This window comes from Podarcis bocagei (assembly GCF_964188305.1).
Source record: "Podarcis bocagei genome assembly, chromosome: 7".
NCBI classification, from domain to species: domain Eukaryota; kingdom Metazoa; phylum Chordata; class Lepidosauria; order Squamata; family Lacertidae; genus Podarcis; species Podarcis bocagei.
This window is the reverse complement of record NC_138132.1, coordinates 50,640,948-50,662,870: the sequence shown is the minus strand read 5'-3', so window position 1 is coordinate 50,662,870 and position 21,923 is coordinate 50,640,948. Positions and strand designations below refer to the sequence as shown.

The window sequence follows — 21,923 nt, the reverse complement described above, 5'->3', positions numbered from 1 at the left end:
GACAGCACTGTCTCGGCTTATCCGACCTTCCTAAGATGGCGGCCAGAAGCGCAGCGTGAAGCAGCCGCGATGGCCGGGAGCGAGGCTGTGCTGAGGCGGGTGATTGAGGCGCTGGAGCTGCTACTGGGGACAGCCAAAGCTGCCGGTGAGAAGAGGGTGCGGGCTTTGGAGGCAAGGGCTCCTGCACCTTTGCGGTTCAAGGGAGGCTGCAGGCGGCCTGGTCGTTCCCGCAGCTGAACGGCCTCATTGGAGACGGTATACTGGGGCGGGTGTGACGCGGCGGTTCCTCCCTCCGAGAAAGCCCGTCTCTCCAGGGAATGCCCTCTGGCCAATTTTAGGGGGTGGTGTGCCGCGTATGGCTATTTTATTTTATTTATTTTTATACCCTTGTATCCCAAGAGCTCAAAGCGATATACTGTACAAAGTTATCACCCGCCCTTCCCCGCCCCTTGCTGGAAACCCGCTGCCAAACGGTACTGGTCGCGATGGGCTCAGTGTAAGGTAGCTTCTTCCTTGTTTAAATCAGCCCTTCATCCAGAACCATGAGGACTGGAAGCTTGCTTCGTTTTTAGGGGAACGGCCACAGTAGTAGCTGCTCAGTAGCAGAGCACATGTGTCATGTGCAGAAGGTGTCCCAGGTTTGATCCCTGACAACATCTGCAGGTAGGGTGGAGAAAGACAGCCCACTTGAATCCCTGGAGAGTTAGTCTGCCAGTCAGAACAACTAACAAGGGCTTGTCACAACTTAAAAGAATAACAAAATGTCAGAGTAGAGGGAATACTGGGCTAGCTGAACTAATGGTCTTACTCTGGCACCTTCCTACAGGAACCCATGAAATGGTAAAAAGTGGGGCGGTTCAAAAAGCAGCAGGGTGTGTGTGTGTGTGGACATTTCTGAATGGCCTGGCTGCTTCAGAAGCCCGAGCAAGACAACTCAAGGTTCTCAGAAAAACAAAGGCTGCAGCCCTAGCCTCACTTAGAATATGCCCCATGTCCTTTGACTCACTTCTGAGGAGACATGGTTAAGATTATGCTGTAACCCAGAAGGGAGAGGAGAAACTTTGGGATGGGAAAAATATAAGAGTTCTGTTAGATCTGATCAGAAATGCAGGAACAAGAAGGGCTTGCAGACAAAAGCTCATTCCTGCTCCCCAGCAGCTGTTGTGATGGGTTACCCTAATTTAATCTGCGAAGCGTTGGAGGCTGCAGAGCAGCTTCCTATTTTATTGACCATGTTGTAAGTCTTCCATTCTGCTTCCAGAAGCAAATGGTGGCCTGCATGCTTTGTCTTTTCACTACATCCTGTCTTGTCCTGGCAACAACCCTGCAACGTAGGCCAGGCATTATTCGGCTGATTTAAGAAAGGAACAAACACTTTGATAGGCTCTTTAATCTGGCAAAGAGTCCAAATATACCTATATAATAAGATGCAGCTCCAAACCAAATGTGTTCAGCAACATTATTGTCTGACATTAAAAAAAAACACATTCCAACAAAATCAGAAATAAAATTGGACTATTTCTGGCACAAAGAGCAGCATGCTCCTTTAAAACTTCTCATCAAATAGAGCAAAATATCCCATTGTTATGGACTTATTAGAGATCCCTAGTCTGCATACAGAACCATAATTTCCAGCGTTTCTTGGGGTAGGGGGTTGTATTTCAAACCCGTTTTAGAGTGGTGTAGATATATTTGCTGCATGTGATCAACTGTCTGTCTTTCTTTTCAGGGGCAGATTCAGGCCCTCTGCAGTCAACGAAGCATGTCGATTTGCTGGAATCTTTGCGCTTCAATGTATCCATTTTGGAAGAGAAGTTTGCCCAGGACCCAAAATGGGATGAACTGCAGAGGTTGAGAACTGAGGTCTCTAAGCAGGCTCAGTGCCTGGCGTCCTGCCCAGATGTGCCTTGGAATTTTACTTGCCATGTCTTGCTCCTTCTGCTGTGTCTCAAGCAGTGCATGGTCCTCTTAGCAACAACTTACTGTCCACCTCAGCCAAACCCCAAGACAGCTGAAGCTGCACCTCCTCTGAGTCCCGACACTCTCAGCATTGCCCAGGAGAAAACTGTGCAGGTGGCCTTACAGTTCATTGTGACCTTGGGCATTTGCCCATATCTTTTGCCTGGCGTTGGGCTTCCCCTGAGAAGCAGGACAGAATTCAGTGCCCTGGTTCAAGAAGTGGCCTCATCCAGATGCATTTCCAGTGCCACACGCCGACTTTTTGTAACCTGCACTGTCCTAATGGAGGTTGCTGATCACACGTCCCTGAGCAGACTCATTCTCACACGTCACTTGGGGGATCTCCTGGCGGGGCTGTGCCAGCTCGGATTCTGTCCAGCAAGAAGGAAGGATGAAGAAGAAGCCAAGCCCTCAGAGGAGCAGATGGTAAGTTGTCAGCTTGGATTCAGGGTTGGGAACCTTCTGTGGCCTTCTGCTGCTGTTGGACTCCAACTTCCATCAGCCCCTGGTGTGATGGGAAATGCATGTAGTTCAGTCTTCCCCATCCTGGTGTCCACTAGATGTTGTGGGACTCCATCAGCCCTCCCTGGCATGACCAGTAGTCAGAGATGATGTGAGTTGGAATCCAGCAATGTTTGAAGGGCCACAGGTCGCACATCTGTGGCATAAAGAGTATACTTTGTTTAGCACCAGTTGCCAACTCTGAATAGTCAGGATGGGCATCTCAACATTTTTATAGAGCATCACTTAAATATGCACATCTCTTGATGAAAGATGTTTTTGATAACTTTCCAAATTTTGATAACTTTCCTAATCTGTCTTCTCCTTAGAAAATTTAAGAGAGAGTGTCTTACATTGTTGGAGAAATTTAAAAGGGGTTCCTGGATTGGAGATGTTCCTCCCAGAAACCCAAAACCCAAAAGAAAAGGATGCAGGCCTTTATAGCAATACAAGTAGGAACAGCCTTTAAAAATAAGGAGGCTGTGAAGAACCACATCCTAAGCAATGTTTTTATACACTTCCAGATTTTACACATGATTTCTATTCACCAATCAAAGGATCGCAGCAGTCTTAATAGTTGCAACACAATGTCACCATTCTGAACCAATGAAAATAATTTGGCTCTTCAGATCAGCCCTCATTATAATATCATGTGATTTCTTTATTGAGACTTTGACTAATTGTCCTATTCATTCAGTGTCTCCCAATATGCTATTTCATCCATCTATAAAACAATTCAAGATTAATCACAATTGCCATGCCTAGCTGATTCTCTTTTCATGCATACAGTAGCCACCATAGATTCTAACAGTTTATTCTTTTCAGTGTTCTGTAACGGACATTCGCTACATGCAGTACATAAAAGCAGCTAGTTCTGTACTGTAAAAGCAGGCAAGCACCGGCCTTTTCAGTTTAGCTAGGCCATAAGCTCAAAAGAAAATGGAATCATCAAAATGATACAGTATGAAATTATTATTTTCTTCATCCTTATGATCCCGCTGGAACCTTCTGTGCAACTCAAACATTGGACTGGTGCAAGTGATGGTGTCTGGGTTTGAGGGATGCAACCCATGAAGCAGTAGCGGTTCAGCAAACACTCAGTGTTTACATCACTTGCAGCAGCATGGGACATTGGAATGACATCATGTAACACTTTGCTCAGGTTGGACATGGGCCTGGTAAGACTATGTGCAAACTTGTCCGCATCAGCAAGTTCTCTCTCTGCACTGAGATAATGTTGACACAACAGAACACTGCAAATGACAACATCAAGTTTGTGCCAAGCAGACAACAAGGTGCAAACAAGATTGCATCAGTGCAGTAACCCTTTTCAGGTACCCAAAGCACCCGCCTGCTAGCCTGAGAGCCAAACTAGATGCTACTCACGGAGTACGAACAGTCTGTTGATTGGTTTTAAGTTACCCGAAGGGCTATTTTTGAGAGAAAAGTCGCTAAATATGGTGATTTGGTGTAAAACTGGAGAAAGGAAGAGGGTTAAGCAGGCCTCCCACATCTCTTAACTCAGACTGCTGTCCTTTTGCAGCTGCCTTTCAGAAAATAAGAACAAAGAATAGCAAGCTGTGGGGAGGTTGATCTTATGTCTTCTGTGCAGTGTCTGCTTAGGAATGCAGACCTTTGTGGAAGATTTCAGCACATTGCCGACCACCCAGTAGAGGGAGTCAAAGCCATTCTGTACAATTAATTTTACTGCTGCTGCTGTTTTATGCAAACTTTTTTTTAGGGCCTTACAGAAGAGGAGCGAAGCAGCTGCAGGGAGGCATTGCAAGGCCTTTTGAACAGAGTTTACCAGCCGCTGGTGGTTCGAGAACTGCTCCTGCTGCAAGGTGGACCCAAACAGGTACTGCAGGTGGACCCTGCTTCCTGGGGAGTCTAAGTGTGCTCACTGGTGTGGCTCTGCAACCCATTACTTGTCCTCTTCTTCCCTCCTGACCATTCCAGGGCTCTGGTTCCAGTGGACGCAGCAGTGAGCATGGTCTGGCACCAGCCCCAGCCTGGCTCCGGCGTCTCTGTGGGCAGCTGCTCTCTGAGAGGCTGATAAGACCGGGTGGTGTTCAGGCTGTGGTCCGTGGCATCCTGGAGGGTGCAGGAGGTGAGTGAGATGATAACATAAGAAAAGCTATGAGTAAGCATGGAGAACGGGGCACAGTAGAACTGTATAAGATTATGCCTGGCATGGGAGAAGATGGATGGAAAATAGGTTTTACTTCCCCTCCCATAGTACTAGAACCCAGTGAAGCTGAATGCTGGGAAGATTCCTGTGGCATGGGGATGGCCACCAACTTGGATTGTTTTAAAAGAGGATTAGACAAATTAATGGAGATTAAGGCTATCAGTGGTCACTAGCCAAGGTGGCTTTGTTCCAACCCCACAGTCGGAGGCAGTGGGCCTCTGAATGCCAGTTGCTGGGAATCGCAAGTGAGGAGAGTTGCCGTGGCACTCGGGTTCTGCTTGTGGGCTTCCCACCGAGGCATCTGGTTGGACACTGTGAGAAAAGGATGCTGAAGAGATGGGTACCCTTTGTTTGTGGACCGAAGGTGCATGTAGTCCAGCCTCCTGCTTCCCAGAGGGGCCTGTTAGAGGCCCTCAGGAAGCTCACCAGCAGGGATAGGAAGGCAACAGATGTCCCCGTTTTTTAACAGTGAGCAATCAGAGGTAGACTGTCTCTGAGCCTGGAGGTTTCCTGTTGGCATCCTGTTCTCCATGAACTTATCTGATCTCCTTTGAATGCTATTTTAGCCAGTGGCCCCTATATCCTGCAACGGTAAACTGCCACAAATCCCGTTAATTCTGTTATCCAGTGTGAGATAACAGTGAGCAATCAGAGGTAGACTGTCTCTGAGCCTGGAGGTTTCCTATTGGCATCCTGTCCTCCATGAACCTATCTGATCTCCTTTGAATGCTATTTTAGCCAATAGCCCCTATATGCCACAAATCACGCTAATTCTGTTATCCAGTGTGAGAAAGCATATTGAGACCTGGGAGTTCTGTGACTCTTTTCTCCAAAGCTTATTTAAGCGTGTTTGAGGAATTTTGCCTCTCACTGCTTCAGTTGACAAGAGGCATAAAAGACACTCTTTCAAATGGGTCATCCTTGGTTACTGCAGGTGTATGCTGGTATTTAATGATTTGCAGAATTCTCCATCAGCTTTTCTGCTTGACAGAGGTCTGTGAAACTTGAAAGCTTGCGGAGTCATAGATCTACCAAAGTTAGTCCAATAAAAGCTGTCATTTTACTGGCTTTGTGCCAGCTGCTTATTGAGGAACATTTGGGATCACCTCATTTCCTCTTTACAAACTTAGCATTTTGCTAATGCAAAATGAAAACTACCTTTTGCAAATTATCCTTATTTGCATAGAAAAACTTCCCAGAATTTTTTTTCTGAAAAACCCTACTTTGCACGCAAAAGGTCCCAGGTTCAACTCCCAGTTAGGGCTGGGAAAGAGGCCCCTGTCTGACACCCCAGAGAGCTCCTGCTGGTCAATTGCAACAGTAGTGGCTAGATGGACCAATAGTGTGACTTTGTATAAGGTATCTTCCTATATACAGGCACCCTAGGGATTAGAGCAGGTCATCAGAATGCATTACAATTCAGAATGAGCATCAACTGTATTCATAGTATCCTAGAGCCTAACAAAGTGTCTCTCTTGCCTTTGTGCCTTCCAGCTGGGGCTACAGGAGGCAGCAGTGCCGAAGCAGCAGCAGCTGATTGGCGGAAGTGTGACGCTGTGGCCAGGATCCTCTCCACTTGTCCTCAGCAGTCTCTGTCCCTGGAGGATTATTGCCGACAGGTGTGCCCACAGGTATGTCCTCCCTCCACCTTCCCCTCCACTATTCTATCTGTATTCTGTGGTGGCCTGTAGTGCAGGGCCTTCCAATAGGGGCATCATTCCTGCAGGGGCTGGTTGTGGTAGTGGTGGCATCCATCTGTCTTGAGAGACAGTAAAATGCACCTCTGGGGTGAACTCAAACCGCTGGAGAATCACATCGCCCGCTGTGGCTGCAGAGACTGGTAACTATTATGTTATTTTGCTGTGTTTGCAGCACTGAAGTGACCTCTTCAGAGTAAGCCTGGGCAGTGTGTATGGAGGTCCTGGGCTGCCCAGATGACGAGGACACCCCACCCCCCTTGGCCTTGCCAACGTGATCCAAAGGAAATCAGAGCGGTCTATTTGTCACCTACTTGACTGCAGGAGTTGCTGGAAGGAGGTGTATAAGATGCCATCCAACTGTCATAGGGACTTCAGTGGATTTGTGTAGGGTTTACTCCTTAGCCCTTTCTTCTCCCGGAGATGTACCACAAGGCAGTGGGTATGGATTTTTCCTCGGGGTTTACTCCCAAAGCCTTTCTCATGAATGAGTATATCCACAATGCAGTGGAGGTTTAGGATCAGAGTTTTCCTTCTCCTAGATGGGCTACCTTCCCAGGTTGATGAGCTCCACCTGCCCTTCATTTCCCTCTACAGCATGTGCAGTAACTGTGGTGGTAACAATGGTAATAGCAATAGTAGTAGTAACATACTACATTTACTACATTTATTACCAAGCCTACACCAGTAGGTCCCAGGGTAGGTTACAACAGTTTAAAATTCAGAATTAAAAACAGTTAAAACAGAGGACAGTTGCAGGAATAGGGCAAGTCCTGAAAACACACATCTCAGCTGTTAAAGGCCAGGCTGAAGAGACCTAATACGAAGCTCTCATCGTTTATAGGCCTATTACTAAAAAAAGGCATACTTGCATTTGCTTTTTATTGGCCTATTAACAATGAGAAGCACATGCACGGTTTTAGAAACACTGTTTAATGAAGGATCAGCGGCCGAGGAATAAACAGCACTGGAGAGCAATGCAAATGCAGCCCCCAGCAGTGGCTAAAGAGCAGTCTGTGTGCCATTTCTCTCCCAGGTTCTGCAGCTGTTCCTCATTCAGGATAAGCTGACAGCCCATCAGTTCCAGCGAGTTGCCACCACAACTGTCCTCTCCATGGCAAGACAACACCCCCAGCAAGCAGAGAAGCACCTGCTGCATCCCATACTGGAGCCCCTCCTGCGCTGCTCAGATGATGTGACAGGTAACCGCTTCCTTCTTCTTGACCACCTGGACCAGACTAAGGAATCTGGTGGCCCCTGTGAGAGGGGCAGGTCGCCTTCTTTGTACCTGTCCTGCATCATCGGTTCAGGCTGTGAAAATTGTTTCTTATTTTGTTCAATGACTTCATTACTTGGAATCATTTGCTCTGTGATTCTTGGATATCTCATTTCCTCAGTGACAGAAGCCTGGCGGGCTCTCTCCTAGCAGCCCGTTACAAACTGGGCAGAGCTCCAAGTAACTCATTCTGTACTTTATGGACCATTCTGTTTAATTCAATTGCCATTATTGTGTTGCATTAAATGAAGCAGTCCATAAAAGTGTGATGCATTGAGCACCCTACCATGATTACAGGGGTGGGTTGCCCTTTTAGGGCTGCAATGACCCATGGTCAGTCCTCCAGGGGGAGAATGATGAAAGTGGTCATGGTGAGATCTGCCTTTCAAAAGACTTTTATTTATTTTTATTTATTGACTTTATATACCGCCCTATACTCGGGGGTCCCATCAGCTATTCTGTACTATATTTTTTGTTGTTGTTTTAAATCCTCCATCATTAATGAACCTTTTGGCATATTATAGTGAGCGATCCATGGGAGCAGTCAGTCTTAAAAAACCCCTTAATAAAACAAACAAACAACTGATATATTTGAAGGCTCCCACCCCACAAAAATGCTTTTGAGGAGTTGGACACAGCCTGCAGTGTCAACCTCCCCTGTTTTGATGGGTTTTGATGATATTATTCTCTGTTTCATTCAGAAGTACCGCTGAAAGAGCTGCTGGCAGGGACTGTGTTGGTGAAAGAGGAGGAGCTCAGTGAGTGTGTGGAAAGTGTGCTTAAGGTACATCATTTAACCTCGCTTACTGTATGTCTTGCTAAAACTGAATATTGCAAGCAGGGAAAGCGACCCTTTCAAGAAGTTCTCTTTTCAATTGGACCACCAGAACAGATGGTTCTTCAGCTTCCCAACCCTTCCCTGGGGAAACAAATTTTGTGTCTAAGCAGTTTAAAGAACATAGCTGGGTGCCCCCAGTGAGAGACAACTGATGGGTCATATGCCACAATGCCCCTGTGACCTCCTTCCAAAAGCAATGCATGGACTCCTTGCACAGAAGTGGTCCAGCTGCCTGTTGCCTCCCTCAGGAAGCAAAGCCTCCCTTGGATGCTGCTGCATGTTCAGTGCTTGCACAAGAAGCTGAGCTGAGTAGAAGACTTGCATCCTTGCCGTGTCCTTCCTTGCTCTGCCTCTGATGTGGGACTATATATAAAGGCAGCTGATTCATTGGCATCCCAGTCAGGTGCTTCAAACACCTTATAGCAGCCTTTGCCAACCTGGAGGACACCAGGGCAGGGAAGGCTGAATGCCACTAATGTGCTCAAGGAGTAACAGGAAGTGCTTGCACCCAGTGGCTAAAGTCCTGGAGACAAAGGAAAAGAAGCATCAGCTGTAGCTGGAGACCTTAAAGGAGTAGATTATCTTCCTTGAGCTGCCCTTGTGAATATTTCCAAAACCAAAACCGATGCGGTTATGTTAGCTTCCTAGCTGTTGAGAGCACCCACACCTCCAAGTCCTGAACAGTGATGGTGACCTGCTGCCCCATAGCAATCTTGCTTCCCTTCTTCCCCATATCTCATCTCCCATCTCCTAGGACTTGCTCCATGCTGTGCCCTGTACAGACTGGTCTGCCAGATGCAGGCCTCTTGTTTCACCTATGCTTTTTACCTGGTCAGTTTATAAGTGCATTTACTTTAGAACTGGTGGCAATTAACTTCAGTTATGCTTCTGCATCACAGTTTCCATGCGTAGGATCACAGTGTATGCGCGTGCGTGTGCATTCAGCTTTGCCCTTCATGCTCTGCTCGGCTAGGAGTAATTCCCCTTCTCATATGGTGGTGCTAGCCCAGCACTTTGGAAGCATAATATTTTGCTTGTTTTTCCAATTCATTGCCAAGCAATATAATAACTGGCAAGCCTGCATCAGAATCTGCAATTTCTGCATGGGACAATCAGCAGTCTAAAGTAGATGGATAGGGATCTGACCGAGTGGCTTGCCAAGCAAGCAGAAATCACTGAAACGAATAGTGGCTGTACTGCCTCGTGGCTCTGCACATTCCAGCCTGGGCAGGGGAAATCAGCAGCGATCACTGGGGGAAGGTAACTGGAGCCCCTTTGCCTTCTCAGTGTCCAGTGGGTCCAGTGCCTGTCTGCCTGTCTTTTAAAGCCCATGTTGCAGCCGATGCTGCAGAGCGAGGGTCTCCCCACCAAGCTCCTGATTTCCAACTCTTGAAGAGGGGCTTAGAAATCACTCAGTCTTGATGAAACGGATAGATGCAGTCAGTGGTAGACCTTGGTGGCCACTTGCCTTTAATTGGACATCATTGCTGAGGTTCCCCAAAAGCTCAGTGCCCAGTGCGACTGAACCAGTTGCGTTCCCCTAGATCCGCTTTGGATGAAGTTTGTCCTTTTTGAGAGGAACAGCATGGCCTTTCAGCTGTATCCAGGTTAGCCGGTTGTGGACACAACAGGTAAAGCAATCTTTCTCTTTCTCTGGAGGTCAGCTTGCTTTTCCTTGGTCAGATTCCAACATTTTGGGCAGCACAATCCCATGCGTCAGGCAGCCAAGCCACAAGCCAGCAGTGCTGAAATCTTTGGCAGACACCTTGGCAGTCTGAGCTCTTAAATACTGTGATTGCTCGACAGCGTCTTGGGCAGTAATGATCTGTTATAATGAGCCGGCAGGCAGGAACGGGTCCCAGAGGCCGCGCGGTGGCCGCTGTTCCTTCTGCAAATGCCTGGGAGCACAGGGTGGGTCCATTGCTAATGGCAGAGTGCTAGAGCTCTGACAGAGGGGAGATTAAGATGGCAGATTGGAGCTTGAAGGTGTTTCTGGGGCTTTGCCTCCCAAGTGTCATCTGATGCCAGAGTGGGAAACTCATCTCAGGCCTTTAGCAGGAAAGCAGCAAGTACAAATAATGCTCGTTGAGGATGAGTGGCACCATGGGGGATTAGCTCAGGTGGAAATAATAGGCCATATTTTATAAAGGAAATCTCTTTCTCACAGAGGTGCTTTTGTGTGTCCGTGCTGGGACCAGGGATACCATGAAAGTCTAAGACAATGTGACTAACCAGTAGCCCTCTAGATGTTGTAGGACTCCCAGTTCCCAGCAGCCAGCATGGCTAGTGGTCAGGGTGATGGCAGCCACAGATGTTCCCAGCCTTTCCTTCAGGCCATGGTAGTTCTAAAAAGAGTCTCAGAGCAGTCTGACACCTTTACCCAAGACTGTGGCAAATGCAATCGTACCTTGGATCCCAAACGCCCTGGAACTCAAATGTTTTGGCTCCTGAACGCCGCAAACCCGGAAGGGATTGTTCCAGTTTACGAACATTTTTTGGGAACCTGAATGTCCAGCAGGGATTCCTGCAGCCAATCAGAAGCTGTGATTTGGTTTTTGAACGTTTTGGAAGTTGAACGGACTTTCAGAATGGTTTCCATTTGACTTCCAAGGTACGGCTCTAGATAAACACATCAGAATTCTGAGCAAAGAAATGAGCTTTCAGTTATGGAAATCTGCATAGGTCGTCACTTGTCCAGGTTTATCACACCTCTGCTAGTTCTCATTGCCCATGCACTTCCAAGCCCATTTCTGTATCTATAACCTTTATGTTCATTTCTCAAGGGTTATTGCAGAGAGAAGTGCCTCTCAAGGTGATGGCAATTCTTGTGCCCAGCCCTGTTCTGTGTTTCTGTGAGTCATAGTCCACAGGCAAGGCAGGCATGTGCTTCCTGTCTCTCTCCATCCACTCATCCCATGGTGCTTCCTCTCTCGTCTCAGGTGTACGTGGTTGGCAATGAACCCACAGCTTTCCTATTGGACTCCTTGCAGCCTGTGCTAGGAACCATCTTCTCCCTCTGGTGTTTTACGAAGCAGAACGTATCTTTCTTACGGTAAGGTGTGTGGCCCAGAGAAAGGGCTCTGCAGTCAAAGACCATCCGATTTCAAAAAATTTCCTCCCACTGCATCTTGGGAGAAACATCCCTCTTATGGGGGCAGTTTCAAGGACATGAAAGACAGGCAGATGACTCTCTCTTACTGCTGCTGCTGTGACTTCGTCACTTATAAAGTAGGACTATATGCGTTGGCAGCTAAGAAGATCAGGAGAAAAGAACTAGATAAAATAGTGGTCAATTGCAAAATTGATTCGGACATTTACGGCAAGCTGGCACATTCTGCCTGAGAACCCCTTGATAGTCTATCGTATGCAACAATATAATTCTTAGGAGACGTGATCATGGTTTATTGTATCTGCAGTGCCTGATGTTTTTATGGTTTTTATGGTTATTGTTGCTTTTCTTTTTGTTTCCTTTGTGAATGATGCCATGGCCTTTGGCTAGTGCAATAAAGTTGTTGTTGTTGATGATGATACTGCTGCTGCTGCTTTGTGTGTGTATGTGTGGCTTGCTTTCTATTCACAGACAATGAAGCAGTGTTTTGTGCTGCACAGCAGTACCTGGAGACCAGACTTCCTGCTCTAAGGAGTTGATGCTGGCACAAGCTGCGGATGCAGTTAGGCAGATCATATCTGAGGGAGTTGGATGCTGCTTCTCATGAGAGAGAGGCATCTTCAGGACTTGTATAGGAAATGGGATTTAAATGTTGGCAGATGCAGCTCGGAACATGCATGATGAGCCCAGCACTTCTTAATAGTGCAAGGGCAAATTCTTAGGGAGCTCTTGCAAGGGGTACAGCAGTGGTGGAGAACCTCCTCCTGCCCAAGGGTTGTGTTCCTTTTGGGGAATCTTCCACAGGCCAGTGGTGGGCATGACCAAAGGCAAAAGTGTGTGGAGCAATGAATGTAAGTTTTACTTTTGTGCAGTAGGTTTGTTTCTGCACATACTTGCACAATCTTCTCTATCCTCTGTCTTGGCATGCAGGAGGCATTATCAGAATTTAAAGACACATTCCAGCAAGGCAAAAACATGCCTGGCCTATGTGAAATGACCAGTGAGAGGTGGCCTAGGGAGAGTATTGAGGGTCAGATACATAGGCCTGGAGAGCTGCATTCAACCCCCAGGCCTGAGGATCCCTTCTCCTGGGATAAATGGGCCTCGTGTTAAGAAAAGGTATGGACTAGATGCAGCAGTTTAGAGCAGTGAGGGAAGACTCCTCTGGTCTACCCCATTCTAGCAATGGAGAAGTCCACTGCCTGATTTGGAGCCTCTAGGACACTTCCAGGTTCACCTGCCCTTTCTCTTCAACCCTGCCAGGTTCAGATTGGCACATGCTTGTTCTCCCTTGGACTGCTTGGCAGCCACTCATTGCCACATTTCCTTCCTTGTAGCATTCCATGCCAAGAGATCCTGTTATGGTTCTTGGAGAAATGCAAGAGGCAAACCGCACTATCCGTCCTGGAAGGACTTGCAAGGCTTGGAGGAACCACCCACCTGCTCCATCCGCTCTGTCAGTTTCAGGCGGGCAGTGAAGGGGGCGCTGTAGTCACCATCAAAGAGACTATCAGGTGAGAAACTGCATGTGGCTTTCCAGTCCTGTGTGGCTGCAGGCTGATGTTGTGGCTGAGCTTGTTCTGGGGTGGACTTCTCAAAGCAGAGGAGATGGAGCCTTGTGGCTGTCTGATTTCCAGGGTTGCCTGCACTGTGTCTTCTCTGGAAGTGGACACAGCAAGCTCCACCACCGCAAAATACCTTTCTGGAAATGTGAATCTTTCAGGTAAGGTGTCTGTGAAGCCTCCGGCTCGTTGGCACAGGTGGCATGCTGGGGGAAGAGGGCCACAGCTTTTCTTGAGGCTGGGCAGACTCGTGTCACCTGCATTCATGTATAAGTGGTTGCAGACTGTGAAGTGGAGTGAGTGCTTCTGTCTGGCTCTTTGAGCAAGTAACAGGACGTATGGAGGTGTTGCTTCACTTACGTGTCCTTAAGAGCAGTTGTGTGTACAGTATGCGCATGCCAGTTTGCAGAAGGGTCGCAAAAGGATAGGGCTAACAGTGGCTACGTTCTCCCTCTGCTTTTAAAGGCAGTCTGCTTCTGAATTACCAGTTGCTGGGAATCACAAGTGGCACAAGTGCTACTGTGCTCAGGTCCTGCTTTTGGGCTTCCCACTGAGGCATTTGGTTGGCCCTGTAAGAACCAGGTACTGGACCAGATGGCCCCCTTTGGCCTGATTCAGTAGCTAAGCTCTTCTGATGATCTCATTTCTGTGTGAATGAGTGCTGATATAATGATGAAGGGATGAAACAGTGTGAAGCCCCAAGCACTGGGGCGTGATGTGCTGGAAGGAAATGGAAGACTCATCAAAGTGGAAAGAGAAGGGAATCTGGAGCTCTTGTGGGCCTTATCTTGGACTTCCAAAGTTCTCCTTGCCAGAGGTTCATGTAACTGAAACTGAAAACCACAAAGTGGTCAGCTACAGGGGCTGTGGGGAGGGCTGGCTCTGAGGAGTAAGCAAATGAACAGAAGCGGAAGCTCAAATTCAAACCCAAGAACCCCCAATGACTGTTGCATGCACAGATGGTAAACACTCCCAGTATGCTAATGGCAGGCTACAAGTACGGTTGCCATATTTTGAAGAGCAAAAAAGAGGACACATTTGCCAACTTCTACTTTTAACTATGGCACTACCCATGGAAAAGAGGGTGTGCCCTGGAAAAAGAGGACATATGGCAACCCTAACAGGAGAGAAGGGGAACTCTGTTTTTGGAGTCTAGTTTGTTAGCCTATGCCATGCTGCTACTCTCAGTGCAGCAGTGCTACTCAGGTAGGTGGGGGGGAGACATTTACTGCCAGATCTCTATTGCTGCTCTGTGCTGAGAACAGAATGTCAAAGTTGCTCCCTTACCTCACCCCAGCATATGTGACTGAGCTGAAGGGGCCCACTCTGGCTCCCACAGCACCTGAATCAAACCCTTGAGAATCAGAGGGCGAAGGTGCACTCTGGCCTCCCAAGTGTGCAGTGCAAGCTCCCCCCTTTCCCCTTCTTGTTCAACCAATTTCAATGTCAGATTTTCCCACTCACAAGCCCATATATGGGCGCTGTGTTTTATAACCTGGGATTATTTTTGTTTTGTCTTTTTGCAACCATTCCTGTGTTACCTGGTGGTTTCCTGTCTCGCTGAAGGTGCTAATTAACTTCATAATGTTATGGTGGTGGTGTTTTCACCAATTACTGGTGTAATGAATGGTAACTTCACTTTGCACATAATTGTCACAGACTGGACTTTTTATATTTCTTAGCCATTTGGTGTCCAGTTCACATTTGTCCTCCCCACTCTTGACACCCCTACCTGCCAACTGAAGATAGCTATTCATACATCTCCAGTCCATGAACACTTGTGCCTTATTTGCTAGCCTTTTAAAGTGCCGCAAGCCTCTGCTGATTTAGTGTGTTGCCAAAGAGTTGCCTCTGCCTTCTCTTGAATGTTGGGCTTGCAGTGTGAGTTGACTTGCAGAGTTGAGCCTCCACTCTTGCTTTCCACGAGTTTGCCATTCATGTGTGTAAAATACTTCACCTAAATCACCTCATTGTGATCCTAACAGCAGCCGGGTAAAGCAGGCTAGTGTGATTATCCCCTGTTGCAGATGTGGGACTGAGACAGAGAGAGAAAGAGAGTGGTGTATGGCAGAGGCAAGATTCAGATGAGGAATTTCCTTATCTCTTAGCCTAGCCTTCCCTAACCTGGTGCCCTCCAGATGTTTTGGACTGTAACTCTCATCAGCCCCAACATCATATGGCCATATTGGCTGAGCTGAGGCTGATGGGAGCTATAGTCTAATACATCTGGAAGGCCAAGGCTAGCCATTCTGCCATGCTTTATTTTTCAAAACATGAGTGGTATCCTTCCATTTTAAAAACTCCCAGGGTGGCCAATACCATCAAAAACAAAAAACACCTGGCAGCAAAACCCAGTGTTCGTATATTTAGCCCCACAAACTTATCCGAGGAAACTTGGGCCTCTTGTGCTAGTCAAAGCACAAAACCTAATCCTGTTAACCAAGGTAGCGGGGAGTGTGGGGAGTGGAAAACCTCTCCCAGTAAGTAGCTCACTTTGCATGCTGTTAGAGCATTGCTGCAGAGCATTGCTGTCAACAGGCCTGTGATCTTCCTGCACACAGTGAGGGAGAGCAGGCATGCTTTTGGGTGGCTACCCTCTCAAATCAACTTTCTAGGCAGACTGCTTTGCAGTGTGAAACATTACCCCAGGATATGGTGCCCTCCACATGTTGTTGGACTGCAACTCCTGCCATGGCCGTCCTGGCTGGGGCTGATGGAAGTTGTAGTCCAAAACATCAGGAGGACACCAGGTTGGGGAAGGCTGCTGTAGAGCTGTTCAAGTGCTTTGTAAGATTGTTGATTAGCAATACAGCTGCCTGCTCTTGGTGGCTCAAAAGATCCTCCCTCTGTTAAGGAGTTGGCCTGAGGTCACTTGCAGAAGGATGGAAGAGGAATGTAAGATGCTCAGAGTTGCTGCAAGGAAAGTTGTGACTCCCCTTTGTGAAACTTTTGCCTCTTGTTTCACAGCGATGAAGACGAGGCTCTCTACCAGAAGGTGTCCTCTGAGCAATGGCAGCTGGAGCAGCTTGTGGAGCTGCTCTCTCACTGCCAGAGCAGTGGCTTAGCCGGAGACTTCTTCCTCTGTTGCCTAAAGGTAGGGGGCCTTCTGGCATCAGGGCTGCTTCATCTTGGCAGTTGCTACTGGCTGTTTAATAATGTATTTGCAGGAGGTGCAGGAGTCTTTCTTCCAGGTTAAAAAATATATCAGGTAACCACAGGTGATGGGAAAGATCCTTCTCTGCTTGAACATAGGGACATGGGAAGCTTCCTTATACTCAGACTACTGGTTCATCTATCTCAGTAGTGGCTACACCCTGGGATGCCTTGAATGATGGTCAAGGGTGCTGCAGGCAACAGTGGCCTCTGTACCTCTTTCCTTCCCTCCCTCCTCTGATGTCCTCTCACATCTCTGGCTCCCAAAGGCTTGCACAGCTGTTTGTTGCAGCAACCCTGCCTATAGGCTCCCCAGGCGAATAATGCCTCTGGGGCTGGCCAGGGCGTGCTTCCCAGGCCCCTGTGGGGTAATGTGAGGAAGCACCTCTCTTTGGGGCACGGAGGACTGCTCAGAGACCAAGGGTGGCAGCCCAGAGGACTCCCAAGGAGAAGGGAGAAAAGAGGAGGTTGAGGGAACACTCCACAAAGGAGGGTGTTCGAAAAGTGGTGAGGGGCTGCCGGTTCTGCAGGCAAGAGGTGACATAACTGGGCTCCTGAGCCCCACAGGGGTGCGACAGAAAGAATGTAGTTGGTCAAGGGAGCCGTGGACCCAAAAAGGTTGAAAACATGTGGGCTACACTAATGGACAGCAGTTCTCCAGGGTTTCAAGCAGGAAGTTTCTCCCAGTCCTACCTGGAGATGCCAGGGACTGAGCCTGGAACCTTCTGCATGCAAAGCAGATGCTCCACCACTGAGCTACCACCAGCCCATCTGTGGTTTTAAGGGACACCCCCACCCTTAGGCAGGCAACATTGGAGAAGAAACTAAGAAGTTTGCAAAAAAGAAAACAACCCTTTTAACAAAGTGGGTTCCTCAACTCCTCCTCAAGTCTCTATTTAACTAATGCAGAGTGATTGTTCTCCCTCTGCAACATCAACCCTTCAAAGATACTTTCAGGGATGCAAGAGGCAAAATGATGCAACTAGACAATCAGGCATCAGCTCTGTGAGAGGCAGTCTTTGGTGAGTGATGAGTCAGTGATGGAGATGCAAAGCATGTGAGGCTTGGCCTGTTTGTTGAAAGTTGTGAACTTCCTTTATTGTGCAGTTCTTTTGAAATGCAAAAAAGCAAGGAATGGCTTTAGTGTTTCGTGTGGGGCATATAGTTGGGAAGAAAGATGCTGGAGCCCCTTTTGAGTGAAAGCAGCTAATTAAAGTATGTGCATACTCCTGACAGTGAAGTTTTGCTGGTACAAATATTGCAGTGTTACAGATGGATGCTAATGGCAGGGTTTTTTGTGTCTGCCTCCTGCACAGAGGATGATCTGCAAAAGATGCCAGCAGTGTCAATGTGGGAAAGGGTTAACTGCTGTTCCTTCTGGGGCTGTTTTGACAACAGGAGAATCTTTGAAGTGTAATTGTGGGTTTCACAGCTGCGAATAATCCCTGGGGGGGAGGGGGCTTCCTGTTTGTGGGTGGGTGTCCATCCAGCCCTCCTCTATTTGTTCTCTGTGTTTACTATTCAACAATATTTACTTAATAATAAGCAATGTGCTGGTCAAAGTGCACTGACATGCCAAAGCAATATATATGTGCCTTTTCCTATGTGCATTCCTCTGATTAAACGCTTGGGATTTTTTTCTTCTTCCATTCTGCCCCCCTCCCTCTGACAGGAGCTGACACGCATGGCTGAGCAGGGGGCTTCCAAAATGGAGTCTGCCCCGCTCTCCTCCTGCAACAGCCCTCTGGACCTGGAACAGTGCTGCAGCCCTGGCCTTGAGCAGCAAGAGAAGCAGCTGCAGGTGCTGCAGTTGGTTGGCATGATGTGCGAGAGGATCTCGGATGCGCTGTTCACAGATATCTCACAGGTTCGTTGAGGCCGTGGTCTCCCGAGCTGCAATAGGACAAGAAGTCTGCGATTGGGAGGGGAGTTTGCCACATCACCCATTGGTTTTGACTTTAGGGCCAGCAAAGGTTTTTTAGAGGCCCCAGACTGAGTGATTCTTGGGAGCAGCCTGGGTGGTCACAGCGGAAGCAGACTCCCCTCCTCCTTCCTTAGGTGCCGCACCAGTTTCACTAGGCTAGGTGGCCAGCAGAAAGGGGTGGGGGAAGGGCTGTGTTAATTTCAAGCCTCAGAAAGCTGAGGAGGTTGCTCAAAATGCCTGGCTGTCAGATTTGGCGGTGGCAGGTGGGGTGGGGGAGAACAAAACTGTCAAGTGAGAGAATCTGCTTTGGGTGCAAAGTTTTCTTCTGAGACCTAGAAAGAACAAAAGTATCCAAAACAGACTTCTTGAGTGCACAAAACCTAATCTTCCTCCCTCCCTTTGTCTTTTACTTGGATAATTAGGCAGTTTGTTGAAAAGACAAGCATATCAAGGAAACCCAAAGGAGTTTTTTCCCCCCAGGAGGCTGCTGGTTAATGGATTTAGTTACTAAACTCCCCACCGCCACCTCCCTCTTTGCCCTCCAGATACACCTGGTACCAGACACACCTGGCAGGGAGAATTTGCTTGGCCCCGGGTTTAAAATTGCCTGTTCTGAGATCAGAAAAAGAGATGGGTGCAATGCCCAAAGGGAACCAATACTAACAGTAATTTGCCATGCTGCCGCCCTAAGAAAGAAAGGGGAGATCTCTTGGCTCCCTGAGGGTTTTGTTTTATTTAGGGTAGAGAAATTCAAGGGGACCTTGACTTCCCTGCCAGAGAGCTGCCTAGGTTCATGTTCAGAGGTGCATACAATGATGGACAACCATGGCCCTCGCACCCTGCTTGAAGGCTTCTCAGAAGCATCTGGGTAGCTGCTGGGAAGGGACATAGTTCAATGGAAGAAGAACCTGGTTTTGATCCCCAACGTTTCCAGATAGGGATGAGAATGTACCCAGTTTGGAATCCTGGAGAACCCCTGGCAGTCAGTGTAGACAGTCCTGGGCTAAATGGACCATTGGTCTGACTTGGCATAAAGCAGCTTCCTAGATTATTGATCCAGCAGCACCAACCAGCATGGCCAATGGTCACAGATGATGGGGGAGGGGGGTTGTAGTCCAACAACATTTGGAGGGTCACAAGTTCCCCATCCCTGACAATAAGCCCTTGTGAGTTGCATTCTGCTACATGGCTGCTTGCATGTCTAGAGAGTCCTACATTGCTGCACTTTAAACCCACTCTCTGGGGTTCCAAGTCGTTACTACACATGGTTTCAAAACCCACAGATGGGCAATAGCTTTATTAAGATAGACCCAAACTTCTGGTACTGTTTCCATAGTCAAGGGGCAAATCCAGGCCGATATCAGCAGAAGGAGAATTTCTGGTCCTTGGCAAGGATCGGAGCTGTTGACATTGCCAGTTCCTTGCAGAAACCCAGTGGCCTGTGAAGTGGCCTGAGGTTGTCAGTGATGGAGTGTAGCTGAAATGCCCCAGAATCCTCTGAGTAATAACTTCAGGATAAGAGTCCTTAATTTTGATTGTATAAACAAGCTTCTGGTTACACTCTGGAGAGTTTGTTGAGATAGATGTACAGTGTGTCTTTGAGGTCTTGGCAATCTTTCAGCCAAATGACATGATAATCTCCTTTTGCTTCTCTCTCTCTAGGTTGTGGAATTTGTGGCAACAACTCTGCAGCGGGCCTGTGCAAGTCTCACTTGCAGCTCGGGGGGTAGTACTGTGGAAGCCCAGACACTGAGTATGGCTATGGGACTGGTGGCTGCCATACTAGGAGGGGCAGTGCAGGTGAGACCGTGGGACACGGTCAGGGGGGATCAGGGCTGGTTTGCTCTTGTGCCCCTGCTCTCATCCCTGTGACAGAGAGAGACCATCATATGTGTAGCCACAGCGAGGAGTCAGACACGCTTAGGGCACATGATGTGGCCATCCTGCAGTTTTCTTCATTGAGAGAGGCAACAGTGCTGGCTAGAGCCTAATGTGGGAATAGATTACAGCTCACATAGCAGATTCCCACCCAGTACCCAGCCTTTCAAGGCAGTTTGAGAAACAACTGGCTCCACCTGAGAACAGTGAGCCTGATGCAGTACTTCTCCCGTGTCAGGTGCTTTGTACCTTTGGGGCAAGCACTCTCTTTCCATGAGGAAGGGGCAGAATGCAGGAAGTTCTGCTCCTGGATGTGACCTTGGCAGGGTGGGAGGAGAAGAGCACTTCTGGTTAGGGTGAGATGGCTAGAGCTGTCACTGAGCAACGCTATCAAATTCTCCTGCGAGCATCTGAACTGCCAACGTCAGCTGTCTTGAGGGAAGGGAGAACCATGTTCCAGGAGCTGCCCTGTCCTCTTGGCCTGGGCATTGTCACAAACTTTATTCCTGTGTGTGATCACAGAGGAGAGAGAGTGTTTCAGGGAAGGATTTGCTCTTTATCAAGGGTAAGGTACCTAAGAACTGCCAGTGCCATCAGCTGTCACTTCAAGGATTGTAATAACTTGTGCTTGAGCTTATTTTTCCCTCCTCCCTCCTCTTCATTTTTCCTCATGTGCCATGTCTTTTTCGATTGTGAACCAGAAGGCAAGGACCATCTCAGAACTTATATTTTTAGGTTGCTCTGAGAACCATTTTGGCTAAAAGGCTGGGAATAAAGGCTGTAAGTGCCAGTTGGCTTCTGTCGGCCTACAAAGAGGCTGTAGGCAGGAGCCCCACCAAAAAAACAGGCTGCTTTGAGCTGACGTTATTCAACTCCATTTGGTTCTTAGATTGGCTAGGGGTAGATGGACGGTACTTTGGTTTCTGACCAGAGTTGAAAACAAGTTGAGCAAGGGGTAGAACCTCAATTTTGTTCATTTATTTTGAAGCATTTTTATCCCACGCTTTAGAAAAAAACACTCTTCCATAACAGCATACAAATGTCAGTGAATGTAAAAGGCACTACAGAAAAGGAAAAAGGATTGGGAGGGAGGAGGAGGGAAAACAAAACTCAGGCACTAGTTCTTAGTTACAGAGTTCTTACAACCAGCTGCAATGGAAAGAGCCTAGAGATGGCTTGTCTTCTTAGCTGAGCCAGTGGAGCCAGGCCCTGGGTCCCTCTGTCATAGCCTGATGGAATGGTTGTTGCTAGATGACAGTGGAAGTTTTAAAAGTCGCTGCCTGGTGGGTCTGGTCCTAGACATAAATTTATTCTTTCCTCTCCCATAGCCTGTGTTTTTACACTGGCCCTAGCAAAACTTGCACCACCTCTTGCTGAAGTCGGATGTGGTTTCCAGAAAACCCTTGAGTGATGAAGATGATCTTATTTACATAATTTTCCTCCACTCTGGTTAACACGCAAGGCAAATTGCAGAAATCTACATACTATTATAATAATGCCACATTAAAAAGCTGCTTAAAAATAAGTTGTTGGGGAGGGGCAGATGGTTCTTGGTGTGGTAACAATGCTGGGTGCAGCAGTGGGTTGTCCAGATTTCAAGTGGACAGTTTCCAGCATATGTACTGTGAATTCTGCCCATCCTGGCTCGCTCTTCAGCTACTTTGCAATCCACCACCTGAGATGTACCCCAAAGCCCTTAGCACGAGTCCCAGAAAGTGGCTCCTTTCCCACCCCATCCGCTCTTTGCACCTGTAGGCTTGGGGCATGATCTTATCTCCCCTGCCAGATCCTTCATATACGCCCATAACGGTAACCACAGCAAAGGCTTCCTTCCT

The 21,923-nt window shown here is 47.9% G+C and overlaps 1 protein-coding gene across 2 annotated transcripts in view; it reads left to right on the top strand.

Annotated features, from left to right (window-relative positions):
- The first annotated feature begins 20 nt into the window (after positions 1 to 20).
- Positions 21 to 21,923, top strand: part of TANGO6 (transport and golgi organization 6 homolog) — a 45,625-nt gene continuing 23,722 nt past the window's right edge. For both annotated transcript variants that reach the window (XM_081202560.1, XM_081202561.1), the window contains exons 1-12: positions 21 to 145; positions 1,730 to 2,385; positions 4,202 to 4,318; positions 4,420 to 4,570; positions 6,146 to 6,282; positions 7,385 to 7,550; positions 8,326 to 8,408; positions 11,402 to 11,514; positions 12,909 to 13,085; positions 16,101 to 16,227; positions 17,959 to 18,153; positions 19,873 to 20,010. In XM_081202560.1, coding sequence (XP_081058686.1) covers positions 70 to 145; positions 1,730 to 2,385; positions 4,202 to 4,318; positions 4,420 to 4,570; positions 6,146 to 6,282; positions 7,385 to 7,550; positions 8,326 to 8,408; positions 11,402 to 11,514; positions 12,909 to 13,085; positions 16,101 to 16,227; positions 17,959 to 18,153; positions 19,873 to 20,010 — 2,136 coding nt within the window. In that variant the 5' untranslated portion in view covers positions 21 to 69. The remainder of the gene's footprint in view (positions 146 to 1,729; positions 2,386 to 4,201; positions 4,319 to 4,419; positions 4,571 to 6,145; positions 6,283 to 7,384; positions 7,551 to 8,325; positions 8,409 to 11,401; positions 11,515 to 12,908; positions 13,086 to 16,100; positions 16,228 to 17,958; positions 18,154 to 19,872; positions 20,011 to 21,923) is intronic.